The sequence below is a fragment of the Hipposideros armiger genome, unplaced genomic scaffold, assembly GCF_001890085.2.
Source record: "Hipposideros armiger isolate ML-2016 unplaced genomic scaffold, ASM189008v1 scaffold_224, whole genome shotgun sequence".
NCBI classification, from domain to species: Eukaryota; Metazoa; Chordata; class Mammalia; order Chiroptera; family Hipposideridae; genus Hipposideros; species Hipposideros armiger.
This window is the reverse complement of record NW_017731574.1, coordinates 1,319,598-1,336,147: the sequence shown is the minus strand read 5'-3', so window position 1 is coordinate 1,336,147 and position 16,550 is coordinate 1,319,598. Positions and strand designations below refer to the sequence as shown.

Below are 16,550 nucleotides of genomic sequence, written 5' to 3'. Positions count from 1 at the left end.
CACAGGGGCTGCAGCCTACGCCGTCGCCGGCGACTCATGGCAGCCCAGCTCCAGGTTGAGCTGTTGTTCAGCATCTTAGCTGTGGAGGACAGCGTCACTGGCTCTCATGTGGGATCCGAACTGGGGCCCTCTGGCGTCCCAAGCCGGTTTCTAACCATCGTGCCACTCGGCCGGCCCTACCTTCAAGGATCCTTGACTCTAGCAGCCGCCCTTGCTATGGATTCTTCCTGAGTCCCTCAAATGCAATCTAATCATTCTCTGTGTTGGTTTATAAAATAATTTTGAAGAATTTAAGTTCAGAAGCTGCCTCTGTAGCCAGCTGAGTTTGCCACCCATTCTAGGCAAGTGTATAACAAAGTGAATAGGTCGGAGACTTGATTTTTGACTCTCAGGCTGTGATGACTCCATCATTCATTATTCTGTACTGATGCTGGTGAAAATGTCAACTAGCAGTTGCTTTGCCTCATCCCCACGTATCTTTTGTTAAGCATCAGCACTCTGTACAAGTTTATGTTGTTTTTTTAAACCTGGTTTAAGTTGACTTGACTGTTCATCAACTTGATTGTACATCAGAGTTTCATGCGGGTGGAGGGCCGGCCGAGTGGCGCATTGGTTGGGGGTTGGCTTGGGATGTCAGCTCTAAGCAATGGGCCCCAGTTCGGATCCCACATGAGGGCCAGTGACACTGCCCTCTACAGCTAAGATGGTGAACAACAGCTCGACCTGGAGCAGGGCTGCCGCGAGTCACCGGCGACAGCGTAGGCTGCAGTGGGGCTGGCTGGCAACTGGTGTCAGCTTTGTTTTCATGAGCTGCTGTGAGCGGCCGTCCAATGGCCGGCGAGCGACTGCCTCACCTGGGAAGAGCGCAGTGATGGTGCCAACATGGGCCAGTGAGGCGACGTCCTCCACAGCTGGACTGAGGAACAAGGGGACAGCAACTTGTCTGATGCCCTTCCCGATTCCCCAGTGCTGTTCCCCTCCCCCAATTCCCCAATAAAATCTTTAGGGGAAAAAAAAATTTCTTGGGGAACTTTTCAAAATAGTAATACGTGAGCCTTACCTCAGACCAATTAAAAATCAGAATGTGGGAGTAGGACCTAAGTATTAATTTTTGTTGTGTTTTTAACTTCCCCTTTTACATGCAGCTAGGGTTGAGAAACAAATTGGAAATGCAGTCCTATTTCGTTCACAGACCTCTCTCGATCTCCACGGCTCTCCACCACATTTTTTGCTTTACTATTCCTAACTTCTCCTGATATAATGCTGTTCTGCCTTCCCATATCCACCACTAACTGCAGACTGGGCTTCTCCTTTGATAGGCAAGCTCCCTCCAGGTCCTGTATTAAGCAGGTCCAGTTTAGGTATAGCCATCATTTAATCTCATACAACTGAAAGGTTTCTTAGTAGAACGTAGGAACATGTTTGAATTCTGCAGAGTATGTTTCTATTGGTTTTATCCTAAGCGTTCTGAAAACTCAAGTTTTTGTAAATTAATTTTGCCTCTTACTCCTCTGTGTAATCATATGGTTCATCTTTTAATTTTGTTGATGTCTGAAAAGTCATATTCATGGTATATGAAAACATTTGTAGTGGTTAAGTCAAGCTGACCCAAATGGAAAAACTAAAATTTCCACAAAACAAATTTTTTTTCTTTAGATTTTTATTGGGGAATTGGGGAAGGGGAACATTGTGTTTTTCCAGGACCCATCAGCTCCAAGTCAAGTTGTTGCCCTTCAATCTTAGTTGTGGGGGGCGCAGCTCAGCTCTAAGTCTAGTCACCGCTTTCAATCTAGTTGCGGAGGGGCGTAGTCTACCATCCCATGTGGGAGTGGATCCGGCAACCTTGTTAAGAGCTCGCGCTCTCACCAGCTGAGCCATCCGGCCGCCATTTGGCAGCTGGTGGCTGTGCAGCTCAAGGTGCCATATTCAATCTTAGTTGCAGGGAGTGGGGGACATAGAATGCAGGAGTCCAACTGGCAACCTTGCTGCTAAGAGCACACAGTCTCACCAGCTCAGCAGCAGCTCAGCTTGGGCACAGCTCACTGGCCCATATGGGAACTGGCAACCCTGTTGCTCAGAACCCGTGCTTCGAACCAGCTGAGCCACTTGGCCGGCCCCACAAACAAATTTTTAAGAAAACCGCCTGTCCTCTAGAGGGCATTCACATGCTCTTCCTTTAATTTTGGTTCAGGTTCAAGAACAAACCAAAGAGCCCAGTAAGAACCCTTTTCTCAGGAAGAAACCGGCTCTGATCTCTGAGCCATCCCTCCTTCGAACTGTGCAACAGATCCCAGGAATTGGAAAAATTAAAGCTCCCCTTCTGCTTCAGACCTTTCCAAGTATCCAGCAACTAAGTAACGCTTCCATCCAAGAACTGGAGCCGGTCGTTGGGCAAGCAGTAGCACAGCAAATTCATGCGTTCTTCACACAGTCCAGGTGACAGCCCCTCTCACAGCATCTACGTTTTCTCCTGTAGATCGCAAACTACAAGATCTTGTTTTCATATTTAAAAACCAAGAAAAAAGATTTCCTCTCACAGCAACCAGTGAAAGGTGAGAGGAAGACTGAGTGGCACCTGCTAGTTATCCTGCTCTGCTCTGGGTGCAGGCATTTAAGTTAGTGGGCCCCAGATGGCGCTGCCCCGATTCTGCTAGCAGGAAAAGGGCCAGTGGGGATCTTCCTGAAAGAGTCGCTTTAATTAGAGACTCTCAGATTCAGCAAAAAGCCAGCTTGGGCAGATCTGAATGTGTGACCTTGACCTGCATCTGTCATGGAAAGGTCTTAACAAGTTTCAGGTGGTAGATATGACCTTCTAAAGGAAACACACTTACAATGAAGCACTGTGTACCCTAAGTCCCTTGTTCCTGATGGCAGAGCCACTGTTCTTCAGGTCTGGTCTTAATATACCTGTGTTTTGAGGGCTGCTGCCAATGTAAATAAACAATTGTACAACCTTTGTTCTTCTACCTGCCTTCCCTTCCTGGTAGCTGCACAGTTTGTTTATAATCACTGGGCACATCTGAACACAGACAGCCTTGGAGTCTAGAATACCCATGTAAAGATGAAAAAAACCAGTGTGTGGGGTGGAGGGAAAGAATGTGTTTGTAAATGTATGGTCCAATAGTGGGGAGATACCCAGGAAAACGGCAGGAGCAGCTGTACCCAGAAAGGAGGGCTGGGGAATCAAAGGGTACACTTGCCCATTCAAAAAAGAAATACAATTAAAGATGCCATATGTTTTCAAAGATCCTAAGATAACTTAGAAGTCCTGTTTTTGTGAAATGTTAGTAAATTTTAAAAACTCAATAACATTTGTGCACTAGGATAGAAACAATTTGAAAGGAGGGAATTCAAGTGAAAAAGTAAAAACCGTAAAAAAACATTAATTCAGGCAAATGAGTTTATTTAAATATTTATACAAAAACACCCCCAAAAGCAGTGGATACACTTCCCCAAACTTCCCTTTTGATATTGCACACTAGAAAACACTTTAAATTCTTGTTAACTCTCAAAATTAGATTTTAATACTATACTTTTTTAGCTATATCTTCTATGTCAACGGTGAATCTTGTTAGAATCACAGTATCATCCAACTTATAGCAAAAGAAATCAGTTGGTAAGAATGTCATTTAAAAAAATCAAATAGAGCTTTAAACTAGTATCATTTACATCTTTGTCTTATAAAACATTTTAACCCATTAAAATACACAATTATGTACTTCTACTTTAAACAAAATGAAAAATGTTTTGAGTATCAAACAGTATATTATCTACCTTGTAGACAGCATTTTCATCTAACACTGCCACTGTGTTAGCAACTTTTAGATGACATGTAACTAGAAGGAAAGCCACTCCTAAACTGTTTTATCTAATAAGTGGTGACAAATTTGGCACTAGACTGTATCTGGAAATAGCATTCATATTATGTAGAAATAAGAGTAAGATCTTGTCATTTTAGGGTAACGAATTCCCCTTAGAAAGCAGCTCTCGGAACAGATTTTAGTAACACTAACTTAAGTCCATCATTATCGTCCCTTGACCTGCTTTAATTTGGGCTTATCTGGATTCTGGTTTAAGGAACGATCTATTACCCAAGCCTGGAAACCATTACAAATAGGACCAATATAGGTAACCCCAATTTAACTCCGATAGTAACTACAAGTCATCATTGTAGCCATTAAAAATAGCCAGGTTTTCAACACTATTCGATTTACAATACTTCATGTAATAAACTTGCAACCATATGGTGACATTCCTTGAATAAGTCTGTCACCCAATTTCTAGATTTCTTGTTACTTTCATTCATAAAGACATATCCATTGAAAGGTTACACTGTGGGAAAACGGAACTTGAGAATATTGAGAAATTTTCCATTATGGCACAAATATGAAGGCGTAGTCAGCACTGGAAATGTTTTGGGCCCGAACATTTTGGCTTCCTCCCGCTAGTACAAAGCACCGTCGGAGTTGAGAATGCCGAAAGGTGGGGGGAGCTTCTTCTTGACTTGAGGCCTGGCAACCCCAACCGACGGGAGGCACAAGGTGCTGGCAGACTTCTGTCTGTTCTTGTTGGTGCCCCAACTCAAGAAAGAAAGCTTTTTTGAGATCTTCTTGGTTTTACCAGTTTTATCATCATCATCATCTATGGCTAAGCAGATCATGGAGTATGTTTTCTGCATCCCCACAGAGTACGTGGCACACTTATTATGCTGCACATAGAAAAGGAAGGAAAAGCGTGTTAGAAATCCTCAAGCTATCTGATAAATGATGGCAAAGTTTGATACTCGCACTCTGCACTTACAGCATCCTTTTTAAAGTTGAGTTGATAATACTTCTGAAACGGGTGACCAATGCTTACATAGGATTACATTCTTAAAAACAAGGACAATTTTTAAGGAAGATACTCACTAGTAGTAATGTAAGTTAAGGGCCACTACTCACTTAAGGTTCTTATTATATTTGAAAAGTAATACATACTCATGGTCAGCAATAGGAAAACACCTTGGTTTCCAGGCCTTTCTCTCGTGGTAAACACAATTTCTGTAACACTTTTAACAGGTATGTGCATAAGTGTACGTCACCATTTGTCTTTCCTTAAAAGGAACACACTGCACACACTAGTCTGCACCCTGCTTTCGTCACTTGGATTTCAGTCCATGCCATTAGGTACAGATCAACTTCATTCTCTTTAAAGACAATACAGAATCTACAGTGAGGATACTATGAACTTTTTTTCCCTATTTTTTTAAACTGGTGAAATAAATGTAACAATTTACCATTTTAACTAACTTCAAGTGTACAATTCAGTGGCATTAATTGCATTCCCATTGCGGCGCCACCATCACCCCTCTCCATCTCCAAAACTTTGTCATCTTCCCCAAAGGAAACTGTAGCTATTAAACACTACTATTAACTTTTAAAGGATTGTGTAGGACTCCAATAGGAAATCCCAAGAAACTTGTTTTCTAAACACTTCCACGTGGGTTATCACCTGCTTCTAAGGTTTGCCTAACATGGAGATTGCTTTGTTCATCAAATGTTTATTGAACATCTAAGTTCCAGGCACTTAAATCAGGCCATTTATACAGATATACATACAAAATACCTAAAGTGGTTGTGTACATTGTTCATAATGTAAATCAAGGGATTTGAGTGATGCGCCAATAAAGGAGGGTGTTCACTCGAGTGTGGCTCCTTGGGATGAAGTTCCTCTCTCCACGTCCCTCACTCTCTACCTCTTAACAGTGCAACAGCCAACCACTCTCTGCAGGGAGGATTTTCTTCTCTTGATTTCAGAAGCTCCTTTTCATCCATCCTCCCTGAACTCACCTTCGCAACTTCCCTTTGCACCCACTTCGAACAGACCTCCAGATGCTCATGGCACCTCAGAGTTTAATCCTCAGCCCTCAGCCCCTCGCAGGCAATTTCATTCCATCTCTTACAGCTTTTAAGGATTATCTCTATGCTGATGACTCGCAAATATTTATTTCTATCTCTGACTTCTTCCTTAAACGAAAGATCTGAACATCCAGTCGCCTACTTTACATCTACATTTGGACGTCCAAGGGCATAAGAAACACTCAATGCATGACTCTTGTTTTCTCTCCCCTCTCTCTCCCTCAACCCCAACCCATTCCCTATCATTCTGAAAAATGATACAGCTCGTTCAAGCCAAAAACTGAGGGGTCCTCTCTCTTTCCGCCATCTTTTTTACACAAATCATCTACAAATCCCTGTTAGCAATACCTCCAAAATATGTCTCAGGTGCATCCACCCCTCTCCACCTCCATTGTCACGCCTCCTAGGGTAAGCTGCTACCATGACTGGCCTGGAGGACTGCCACAGCCAGCTCCCTCCGCTGCCACTCGGCCAGCCTCCAGGCAGCAAACATCCTGCTAAAATAAACATCCTACGATTTCATTCCCCTCCTTAAAAGGTTCAATGGCTTCCAAAGTTCCACCACTGCCAATGAGGCCCTGTCTCCCTTCCACCTCATTTCCTGCTGTCACAGTGCTCCAACCGAAAGGCCCTCTGTTTTCGTTCCTCTAGCAGAAGCTTATTCCTGCCAGAGCCTCTGCACCCATTGGTCCCTCGCCCAGGATGCTTTTCTTGTACCTCTTCAAATGCAAGAGGTTCCCCCTCGTCACTCAAGTCTCAGTGCAAGCCCTGTCTAGAGGAGCGTCTCCTTACCCCCAGTCATTCTGTTATGGTATGACATCTTATTTTCTTTACAGCACTTAACAAAATTACGACTATTTGCTTATTTAGTGCCAGCCTTGCAGGGGTAGGGAGCTTATCTGTAGTTCGAGCTGTAGCTCCAATACCTAAGAAGTGCCTGGCACACAGCTAATGCTCAGTCAATATTTGTTGAATGAATAAACGAACATTGTTATAGAGGGAAGTCTTTAAGGTACATTATTAAACGTGGCAAAAGGTGGAAGAATACATATGGAATGATTCCTCCCACTTGGGGAACACAAGGATATAACCATGCACCTGAACTTGCACAGGTATCCAACGCTTCCCAAGATCTCACAGGAAACAGCAAGTGCTCTCTCTGACATGTGGAGATGGTCTCTCACACAACATCGAAAGCTCTCCTGTACCATTCGAATCCTTTTTTACCATGAGTATGTATTACTTTTGTAATTAAAAAGAGAGGAATCAGCAAAACCAGTTGGTTGTTTTATCTACAGGATCAAAAGTAAAAGTTTCCCAGTGATCTCTGACCCAAGGTAAGCACGTTGCTGCAGTGACAAGCTTAGGAGTTCGGTCATTTATGGCATGTTACAAATGCAGACGGGGGTGGGGCAGAGGGCCCGGGAAAGACCTCTGGGGTTGGACTCACTCCAACTTCACTCCAGCCGCTAGTTACTGCCAGGAGGTGTCGGCGCTTACCATGGATGAGGTGGAGTCCAGGAGGCTCACGACCTTCATCTCAATGTCGTCCTCGCCAAAGCTCTTCAGCAGTTTCATAACCTCGCTCACTGTCAGCCACTTACAATCCACATTTTGAATGGAAACAATATAATCCCCTTCCTTGGCTCCTGCCAGCTACAAAAGTTTGACATCAATAAAGGTCAACGTTCTGTTCATTCAATTCCCTGAATCAGTTTCCAAGTTCATTATCAAAATAAATCAGTGCATAAGTTTGCTTCAAGAAAGCAAAAATTAATCTTTTTCTCTTTGGGCATGTATAATAGCATCCGTGAAAGGCCTTTTGCATAGTCAGGCCTTTTACATAAAGGAACCCTAAATTCATTCACCCAGATCTACTTGTTTGGACAGCTTTCTTTGTATTTTACCAGTTTGACTACCCACAAAGATGCCAGTGAGTCTTTGCTGTATACCTGAAACTAGTATAATGTTGAATGTCAACTGTAATTGAAAAAAAAAAAAAAAATGCCAGTGAGTTTTGTTCCCAATCCAGAGTGGCACAGGCTTACCGCAGCAGAGCAGTAAGGATCCAAGCAGTGGACTTGGACAGGGGAGTTTCCTCTCAAGGTGAACCCCAAATCCCCTTCTTCTGCAGTGAAGTGAATGCTTCGAGGAGATGTCCATCTCTTGTTCGCCGAAAACACACATAAAGGGCCCTTTGGAATACAGCATCATTAGCTGTAGGATCTGAAGGCTGAATCAGGCATTTGAAAGCTAAAGTAGGGGCGGCCAGTTAGCTCAGGTGGTTAGAGCGCAGGCTCTTAACACCAAGGTTGCTGGTTCGATTCCCACATGGGCCAGTAGGCTGCGCCCTCCACAACTAGATTGAAACAGCTACTTGACTTGGAGCTGACGGGTGCTGGAAAAACACACTGTCCCCCTGCTCCCCAATAAAATTTCTTAAAAAAAAAAAAAAAAGAAAGCTAAAGGAAATGTTGCCTTGTTCTTGCAGATTTCACTTGGCCTTGCTCAGGGGCTAATGACACCGTCTGGGATAACACATGCTACAGCAGTCCTGAGAACATTAGTTGCCATTTCCCCCCAAAATAGCCAATATGTTTTAAATAAAACTATCTTTAAAAATCATCTTAATTAAAATCTCTAATTAAAAAATCTAAAATATCTAAAAATAGCCTTTACATACTTGCAACATGTAACAGCTGTCCCCTTAGGTCATTAGGAAATAGGGGTTCAACATACCAGCTTCTGGAAGAAGTCCCTTATTGTCACCTTGGAGAACTGTGGCAGTATAATTTCAACCTCTTGCTCCGTTTTAGCTAGAAAAGAAAATTAAAAGGGAAAGCATAAATGTTTCTGCAATTGAAAGTTATCCTTGAAAACTCAGGTTTAAGTCTTCACTCGGAAGGGAAGAGGAGCCTTTCTCCTTGTCACTTGTCCCTTCCGCACAGTTTAGACAAACAGTACAGAAGATGATAGACTACTAGTCAACCCCCTGGCCCAGCGTGACCCGTACCTTCCATTTGGGTACCTACTATTAGCCATACCCCACTCTGAGGCTGGGACAAAATAGTGGCAACCAGACACATTCAAGTAGCTTATTTATATTCTAGTGGATACTCGTAAAACCTTACTGAGAAGTAATCTATGTTTCAGGTGTGTCTGCTACAGGAGTACCATGTCTCATAGCACAAAGAGATGGGATTCTCTTCCATTAGTAATGTGTGATGTGAGGATTTCACAACGAGCAGTGAGTTTGCCAAATCGTGTCCATCGATAGCTAACATCTCCACCAGCATATCTGTGGCAGGCCCAAGTCACCCTTTCCACGAGGCCAGTCAGTTTCTGACAAAGGATCCCAGAGTATACATGAACTCTAGTCTAAAGAGAAAACTTGGGGAAGAACACACCCTTCAATTCAAAGGATGACCCTGTGGCTTCTTATAATCTGCCTGACATAGCGTAGGGTTTGGACAGGATGCACATCCGCTAAAAGAGTGGTGTCATCACCCCGGGATAGCATCACCAGGAGCCGTCACCCTCCATGGAGGTTATGGCTCTACCCCCTGGCCACAGAGTACACGGTGTGCACCAGGGGGCCAAGGAGGTGGCCAGTGTCTGTGAAGCAGACTCCCCAGGTGCCATTCCTGCTTCCACTGACCAGCCTGGTCACCTGGGGCAAGGACTTTGATCTTCCTAAACCTTTATTGCCTCATCTTTAAGATCAAGGCAATACCAATATCTCCTTCATAGAGTTGAAAGAAGAGTTAAATGAGATTCTGTATACAAGTGGTGCTTACTGTTGCGCCTGGCAGGCCGCAAATACTCAGTAGATATCAGCCAACATCACTACAGACAAGCCCAGGATTCCAGCTTGAGCAGGGCTCTGTCTCTAAACAGCTGGTCCCTGAAAATAGGGGGGGGATTTCCAGAGACTGGGGACAGAGGTATAGGAAGTGGGGTGGGAAGGGGTATGGACAAAGGGGGTTCCCTCGATTGGGCCACCTTCCATCCCCTTCCCCTAACTCCTGGGAAGACCCTAGTCATTCCTCATTCTAAAGTCACCTCTCAGGGAGATTCCCCCCACTCCTGCCCTTCTGGGCAGAACTGACTGCCACCTCTCCAAGGGCAGCCACAACTATGCAGTTCATCTTTGTATTCCTGAACCTAGGCCAGTGCTCAATACTCTGGAGAGCCTTAGAAAATGCTGGCGGTACACAATTTCACTTACACGTGGAATTGAAAATAGTCCAACTCAGAAGCAGAGAGCAGAAAGGTGGATGCCAGGTGTGGGGGGCGGAGAAAATGAGATGCTGTCAAAGGGTAGTTGCAGTTATACAAGATGAGTACGTTCTAGAGAGCTAACGCCAGCATGGTGACCATGGTTAACAATATTATACGAGTATCGTATACTTGGAATTTGCTGAGAGGGTAGCTCTTAAGTGTTTTCAACACACACACACACACACACACACACACACACACACACACACACACACACACACAACTAGGTTCTGAAGCATTTTTCAGTGCCAAAGTAAACGTTTTCCCTGCACCCCCTTGTTCCACTCTATCAGCGGAAGTTTTACTTCTCATTTCATAAGAAAAATAATTTTTGTCCTAAAAGAAAATGTTAGTGCCGATAAAAGGGAGAAAACAGGGGAAAGAAAGAGCAAGCCTAGAAGCGGAAATAAGGATGCACTTGGCTTTCAAACCATGGAGCTAGAGGCAAAAGACGGATAGCAACGTGCAGTTTCCCAGAAGGCTGACGGAACATGCGTAGGTGTGGAGTGTGGCAAAAACGGTCAAAGTGCAAGGTAGTTTCAGGGGTTTCCTGACTAGAGGTGATGGCTGGAAACCCAAAGGAGGCTGGACATGAACGAGGAAGAGTTCACCTTGAGAATGCCAGGAGGGGTGGGTGGGAATGGCAAGTACAGTCAGCAAAGGGGGGTGGAGAGGGAGGTGTGAACAGATCACGGCGGCAGGGTGCCCCAGCACCAGGGGAGGAGTATCAAGGGGCAGGCAGGAGGCGAGTCAGATGTCACAAAGGCGTTGAGGAGGATGAGACCACAAAGAAGCCCTGGATTCGGGCAGGGGTAAGAGAGGCATTTTGCCCCCTTCCGGTGCAGAGGGTTTGCCTAACCCCTGCAGGAAGAGCAAATAAAGGCTGAGCGCCCCAAGGACCCCCGCCTCTCACACAGGGCGCCTGGCCCAGGCACCCAGGTCACTCACAAATAATGTTGGGAGCATCGATCAAGTTCAGCAGGTCATCGTCTTCCTGGTGCTGCTTGTACTTGAGCTGGGACCGCTGGTGCGCCACGGACAGCACCTTCTGCAGCACCTCGATGTTGCGAAGCTTCTTGCACAGGCTCACTTCCCTCACCGACTCCTCGTGATGGGCAACGGCTCTGCGCAGATGGGACTTGCCTGCCAACAGAAAAGCAACACCACGGGACGTGCGTCTTAAATTGCAACACACATACCTCAAGGAGAACCAAAGAGCCCCAGGATCAGCCCAGAGAGGTGGACATTCTCTCTTTTGAAGGATCTGCCTGGATGGCCAGAGTCCCTCTTAAATGTATGTGCAATATGCTCACTTATGTCTATAAAACATCCCTTCAGCAAATATTTACCGAATGTTCTAGACACTAGAGAAAGCAATAACCAAAAACTAGGCTCTGCATTCTCGGAGTGTGCATCATGCTAGTGGTTGAAGACAGATAGTTAACAAGCAAAGTCATATGTAATGGACTGTGTGGTGACAAGGTTACAGGGACACGTGAAGTAGGGTAGGCAGATGTGGCCAGGCAAGACTGGGAATGGAAAGTTGCTCTTCTATGATTGGTGCTCAGGGAAGGCCTTTTTTGAAGGTAACGTTTGAACAGAGCCCTAAGGAAGTAAGGGAGCTGCCTGGAGGATATCTGATGGAAGAGCATTCCTGAAAGAAGGAACAGCAAGTGCAAAGGCCCTGGGGCAGGGCCATGCCTACGTGGTCCAAGGACAACAATGAGCTTGGGGATGTGGCTAGAGGGAGTGACGGTGGCAGAGCAGGGTAGGGAACGAAGGCAGAGAGAAGCAGGGGCTGGACCACGTCCAACCTTACAAGTGCGGGGTGAGGACTTCCGCTCCAACTATGAGTGACATGGGAGCCCATTAGGGTGAGAGCAGAGGACTGATGTGATTTGACCTTGAATGGATGATGCAGAAGCAAAGAGGAGAGCAGAGAGACCAGGTATGAGGACATTGCAGAAGGCTGGGCAAGTTTATAACCTCTCTGGGCCTCTGTGTCCTCAACTGAAAAATGGAGATCATTCCATACCTATCTCAGGATTGTGTGAGGTTTCGGCACATCAGTGTCTATTTAGTAAGCACTACGTGAGTGTGGCTTGAACAAGGGTGGGAGGGTACGAAGTAGTCAGCTTTGGGTTATGTTTTCCAGGTAGGGTCGACGGGATTTGCTAATCAAATGTGAGGAGAGTGAGTCCAAGCTTTCTTGCCTGCGCACCTAGAAGGGTGCCGTTGCCATCACTGAAATGGGGAAACTGTGTGTGTGTGTTGGGGGGGGCGGGGTTGAGGGGCAGGTTTGGGTAGTGAAAATGCAGGTTTGCACATGGAAGGAGATACTAGCTTTGAGACTTGGCAGAGGCCAAACCAGGACAATTCATGACCAGTTCTCAGGTGTAGCCTGAGAAAATGAACCACCGTGTCCCCCCATAGTAGGATGACCAAGGGCCACCCCCAGAACCACGGGGGTGCTGGAAGATGGTCGAAGCCCTAGCTTTGCTGTGGGAGGCCGGGGCCCTCACAGAACCCGTGAGAACACCGCTCTGGAAGCCCATTGATATTAGAGGACTACAGGTCGTGGCTTCTGAATCCGGAGTGGCCACAATGACTCAGGACCCCCGTCTCCAAGCCCTGCCCTGGGACCTGTCTGGGGGTGCCCGTGAGTAGGACCAGCTGGGCACCAAATGGGGCACAAGGACAGCGGGGGCAGGAGAGCTGATACGTACCCAGCAGTTGGCGCTGATGAGGGTTTTTCAGCGTGGCCAAGGGCGTCAGTCCGTCAGGCATGTGGTCATAGAGCTGGGACAGGCACTTCTCCTGGTGGTCCTCGTCGGCACCAGGCTTCACTGCAATGAGAACCGCAGGCTAAGTTCCTCCCTGTGGTTGTGGCCATGGGCTCTGGAGATGGCCCCACAGACCCGTTAGAGATTTCGCTTTCAACCACATCTTCAGGTTTCTTTCTTCTCCAGTTTTACAAGGCACTTGGGATAATAGGTCTCCTTTCAGCCCCTGAACCCACCCCAGGCAACCCAGCCCACAGGTCTTTGCACACGCAGAGCCAGGCACATTCTAAGGGCTCATGATTTGGCTTGGACGCCCCACTCTTGATCTCCTCCAGGCCACCCACCTCACGGAACCTCCCGGCACAGCCCCGCCTCAAACTCTGGTGGCCCCCATGCCTGCACCCTCTCTGGTACATGCCCCCCTCTAACCTCACCAAAGCAGTCACCGCTAGATACCTCAACACTTTCGGCCTCCATCCCAGAGCTCAGAGGCTGTTCTTGCTCCAGCTGTCCTTTCCTTCCTTGATCAGCTGAAAAAGTCCTCCTCAGAGTTCAAAGTCCAACTCAAATGAGACACTGCCCACTACGACACCAAGGAGTCCGACTGCTGCCTCACTGGTGTCTCTACCTCAATTACTGACTTACATGACTTGTCCTGCCTAATAGATGACATCATCATACTAGCAGTAGCAGCTAACACTTTCAGACAGCCCACTATATACTATTTAGCTTTGCATATAGGCACTCGGTTTTCACAACAGCCATGTGACATAGGTTCTCTTCATATCCCCATTTTAGGGGTGAGAAAACCGAGGCACAGAACAGCTAAGTAACCTGCCCAAGATCACACAGCTAGTTGACGACAGCTTTGAGATGTGAACCCAGGCAGTCTGCCTCCAGGAGTTGTCCTTTTCATTACTCTGGGGCTGCCTTAATTAGCACTAATGACAACAAAAGCCCCACTCAACCTGAGATCAAAGCTAAGACTAGGGTGAGCAAAGTAAGGCACTCACCTCGGGCTGAAAATTTAAGGAAGTGCCCCAAACTCAGCAATCAAGATACATGATATTTTAATACAAGTTTCCAAATATCAAAATCAGTGCAAAAAAACCCCCATGAGAAACAAAACACCCAAATTCCTTTTTGCTTCAGGCTCCAGCATGGCTCAGCACAGCATGGTTACCAATCCGTCTTTATTTAAAATTTTGATCACCATGGAATTTTTTGTATTCATTCTGATTCATTTCAAATGTCACAATAAAATGTTACCTTGATTACTGAGTTTGGGGGCATTCCCGTAGATTTTGTGCCTGAGGCTAAAGCCTCACTAGTCCTCACCCAGGTCCTAGCCCTGTTCTGGATTCCAGGTGAAAAGTCATCTCCATGAAGCCAGTTGCTCCATCCCAGGCAGAATTAACGCTTCCCCTCTTCCTCAGCAGGAACATATAACCCTTAATCCCACCCTGGCCTATGTGACAGCTGCCTCGGCCAGGGTCAGCAAACTTTTGAGACGGAAAAGCCAATCCTGTCCCTCACAACAATTTAAAAACCATTCGAGAGCCATAAAACAAATGAAATCACCATTATGTGAATCACATCCTTTAAAAATTTTATAAGTGAAACTATGATAGTTTTATTTTCATTTTCAATTTTACTGCAGAGCCACATGTACGTACCCCAAGAGCCGCATGTGGCTCGCGAGCCGCAGTTTGCCGACCCCTGGGCCCTAGGCCATCTGTCTTCCCACCACCTGTCCCCAAGCTATGAGCATCTCCAGGGCAGGCAGACACCTCCCATCCAGCTCATGGACTCCTGGAGGCAGGAAAACCACAACCCTGACCAGCCAGAGCCTCCAAGCCCCCGAGCCTTACACTGGTGGTCGATGAGCAGAATGGCTACAAAGTAGTGGGCCAGGGCTCCGTAGTGGTGGGCCTTCACGCAGGCCAAGCTGGCCCAGCTGTAGGGGATGTTCTCTTTCACAGGCTCCTGGCTCATGGCTGCGTGCAGCTGCTGATAGACCTCTCCCACCTGAAGGAGAACGGATGTTGTTGGGAAGGGGGATCCTGGCACCAGGAGCTCTCACCCACCCAGGCTACGGAAAAAGAGCCCTTTCTTCTAGGCAACAGCCCCTTGCCAGAGGCCGCTCCTGAATCTGGGAGCGACTCCAAGGGTGCTCCGTGCTGTCAGTGTCAGCGTGAACAGGGAGATCAGGCAACGGTCATTATTCTGGTTTTTAGGCTAAGCTGCAGATGGAATCAGTGATCCATATCTGAAACATCAGGACTTGCCAAGAAAATGCAAGCCAGCACTCTGGCCAGGGCGGGCATGCCGCCCAGGTCCTGGGCCAGCTGCCATGGGAAGAAGCCCCCGCTGCCTCCAGTGGGCCCGCACCCACGCGTCCCGCCCACCCCTGAAAGTCACGGGAACCAGGAAGGCTTACCTTGGCAGCCTCCTGCGCCACTTTCACCAGCATGAAGAATTCGTTCCGTAACCCAGAAAGGCAGATTTTCTCAAACACGCTTTCTTGGGCCTGGGCAAGCATCATTTTGACCAGCACGCTGAGCATGGCGGGACTCATGTCATAACTTGGCGTGTGAGTAAATGTCTCTTTCAGGTAGTTTAAAACCCCTACAATTGGAAATTATCTGCACATTAGTTGGGAATCATATTTATTTCACCATGCTGCTCAGAAATACAGAGAATGACAGAAGAAAAAATTGAAAACTGGTATCCTGGAGCATCTTTAAAAAATCTGGTTTTTGATTACCATAAGATCCAGCAATTCCACTCCTAGGTATAAACCCCAAAGAATTGAAAACAGGGACTTAAACCGATACTTGTGCACCAGTGCTCACTGCAGCATTATTCACTAAAGCCAAAAGGCAGAAACAACTCAAATGACCATTGACAGATAAATGGATACATGAAATGTATATACACGCAGTTGAATATTTTTCAGCCTTAAAAGGAAGGAAATCCTGACACATGCTACAATATGGGTGAAGATACTGTGCTAAATGAAACAAGCCAGTCACAAGAACAAATGTTGTATGATTCCACTAAGATGAGGTATCTGGAATAGTCTGGAATTCATAGAGACAAAAAGTAGAATGGTGGGCGACCGGTTAGCTCAGTTGGTTAGAACACAGTGTTCATAACACCAAGGTTGCTGGTTTGATCCCCACATGGGCCACTGAGTTGCACCCTCCACAACTAGATTGAAACAACTACTTGACTTGGAACTGATGGGTCCTGGAAAAACACACTGTTCCCCAATAAAATAAAATAAAAATAAAAAATTTAAAAAATGGGGCTGGCCGAGTGGCTCAGTTGGTTAAGAGCTTGCTCAAGAGTTTGAGCTATGAGCAACAGCGGTTCGAGTCCCGCCCAGAACTGAGCAGCCACTGAGCTGCCAACAGGTGGCAGGATGGTTCAGCTTAAAAAAAAAAAAATTTGTAAAAAAAAAAATGTAGAATGGTGTTGCCAGGGACTAGGGGGAAGAGGGAATGGAGAGTTACTGTTTCATGGGTACAGCGTTTCCGTTTGGGATGATGAAAAAATCCTGGAGATCGATAGTTGTTGCACAACA

At 46.3% G+C, this 16,550-nt stretch overlaps 2 protein-coding genes across 5 annotated transcripts in view; one reads left to right on the top strand and one right to left on the bottom strand.

The window, feature by feature from the left end:
- Positions 1-3,823, top strand: part of FAAP24 (FA core complex associated protein 24) — a 5,204-nt gene extending 1,381 nt beyond the window's left edge. For all 3 annotated transcript variants that reach the window (XM_019654546.1, XM_019654545.1, XM_019654547.1), the window contains one exon: positions 2,192-3,823. In XM_019654546.1, the coding sequence (XP_019510091.1) occupies positions 2,192-2,440 (249 nt within the window). In that variant the 3' untranslated portion in view covers positions 2,441-3,823. The remainder of the gene's footprint in view (positions 1-2,191) is intronic.
- Positions 3,383-16,550, bottom strand: part of RHPN2 (rhophilin Rho GTPase binding protein 2) — a 50,705-nt gene continuing 37,537 nt past the window's right edge. For both annotated transcript variants that reach the window (XM_019654542.1, XM_019654543.1), the window contains 8 exons: positions 15,402-15,589; positions 14,833-14,989; positions 12,905-13,024; positions 11,127-11,321; positions 8,637-8,713; positions 7,946-8,092; positions 7,398-7,553; positions 3,383-4,708 (listed from right to left, as the gene is read on the bottom strand). In XM_019654542.1, coding sequence (XP_019510087.1) covers positions 4,445-4,708; positions 7,398-7,553; positions 7,946-8,092; positions 8,637-8,713; positions 11,127-11,321; positions 12,905-13,024; positions 14,833-14,989; positions 15,402-15,589 — 1,304 coding nt within the window. In that variant the 3' untranslated portion in view covers positions 3,383-4,444. The remainder of the gene's footprint in view (positions 4,709-7,397; positions 7,554-7,945; positions 8,093-8,636; positions 8,714-11,126; positions 11,322-12,904; positions 13,025-14,832; positions 14,990-15,401; positions 15,590-16,550) is intronic.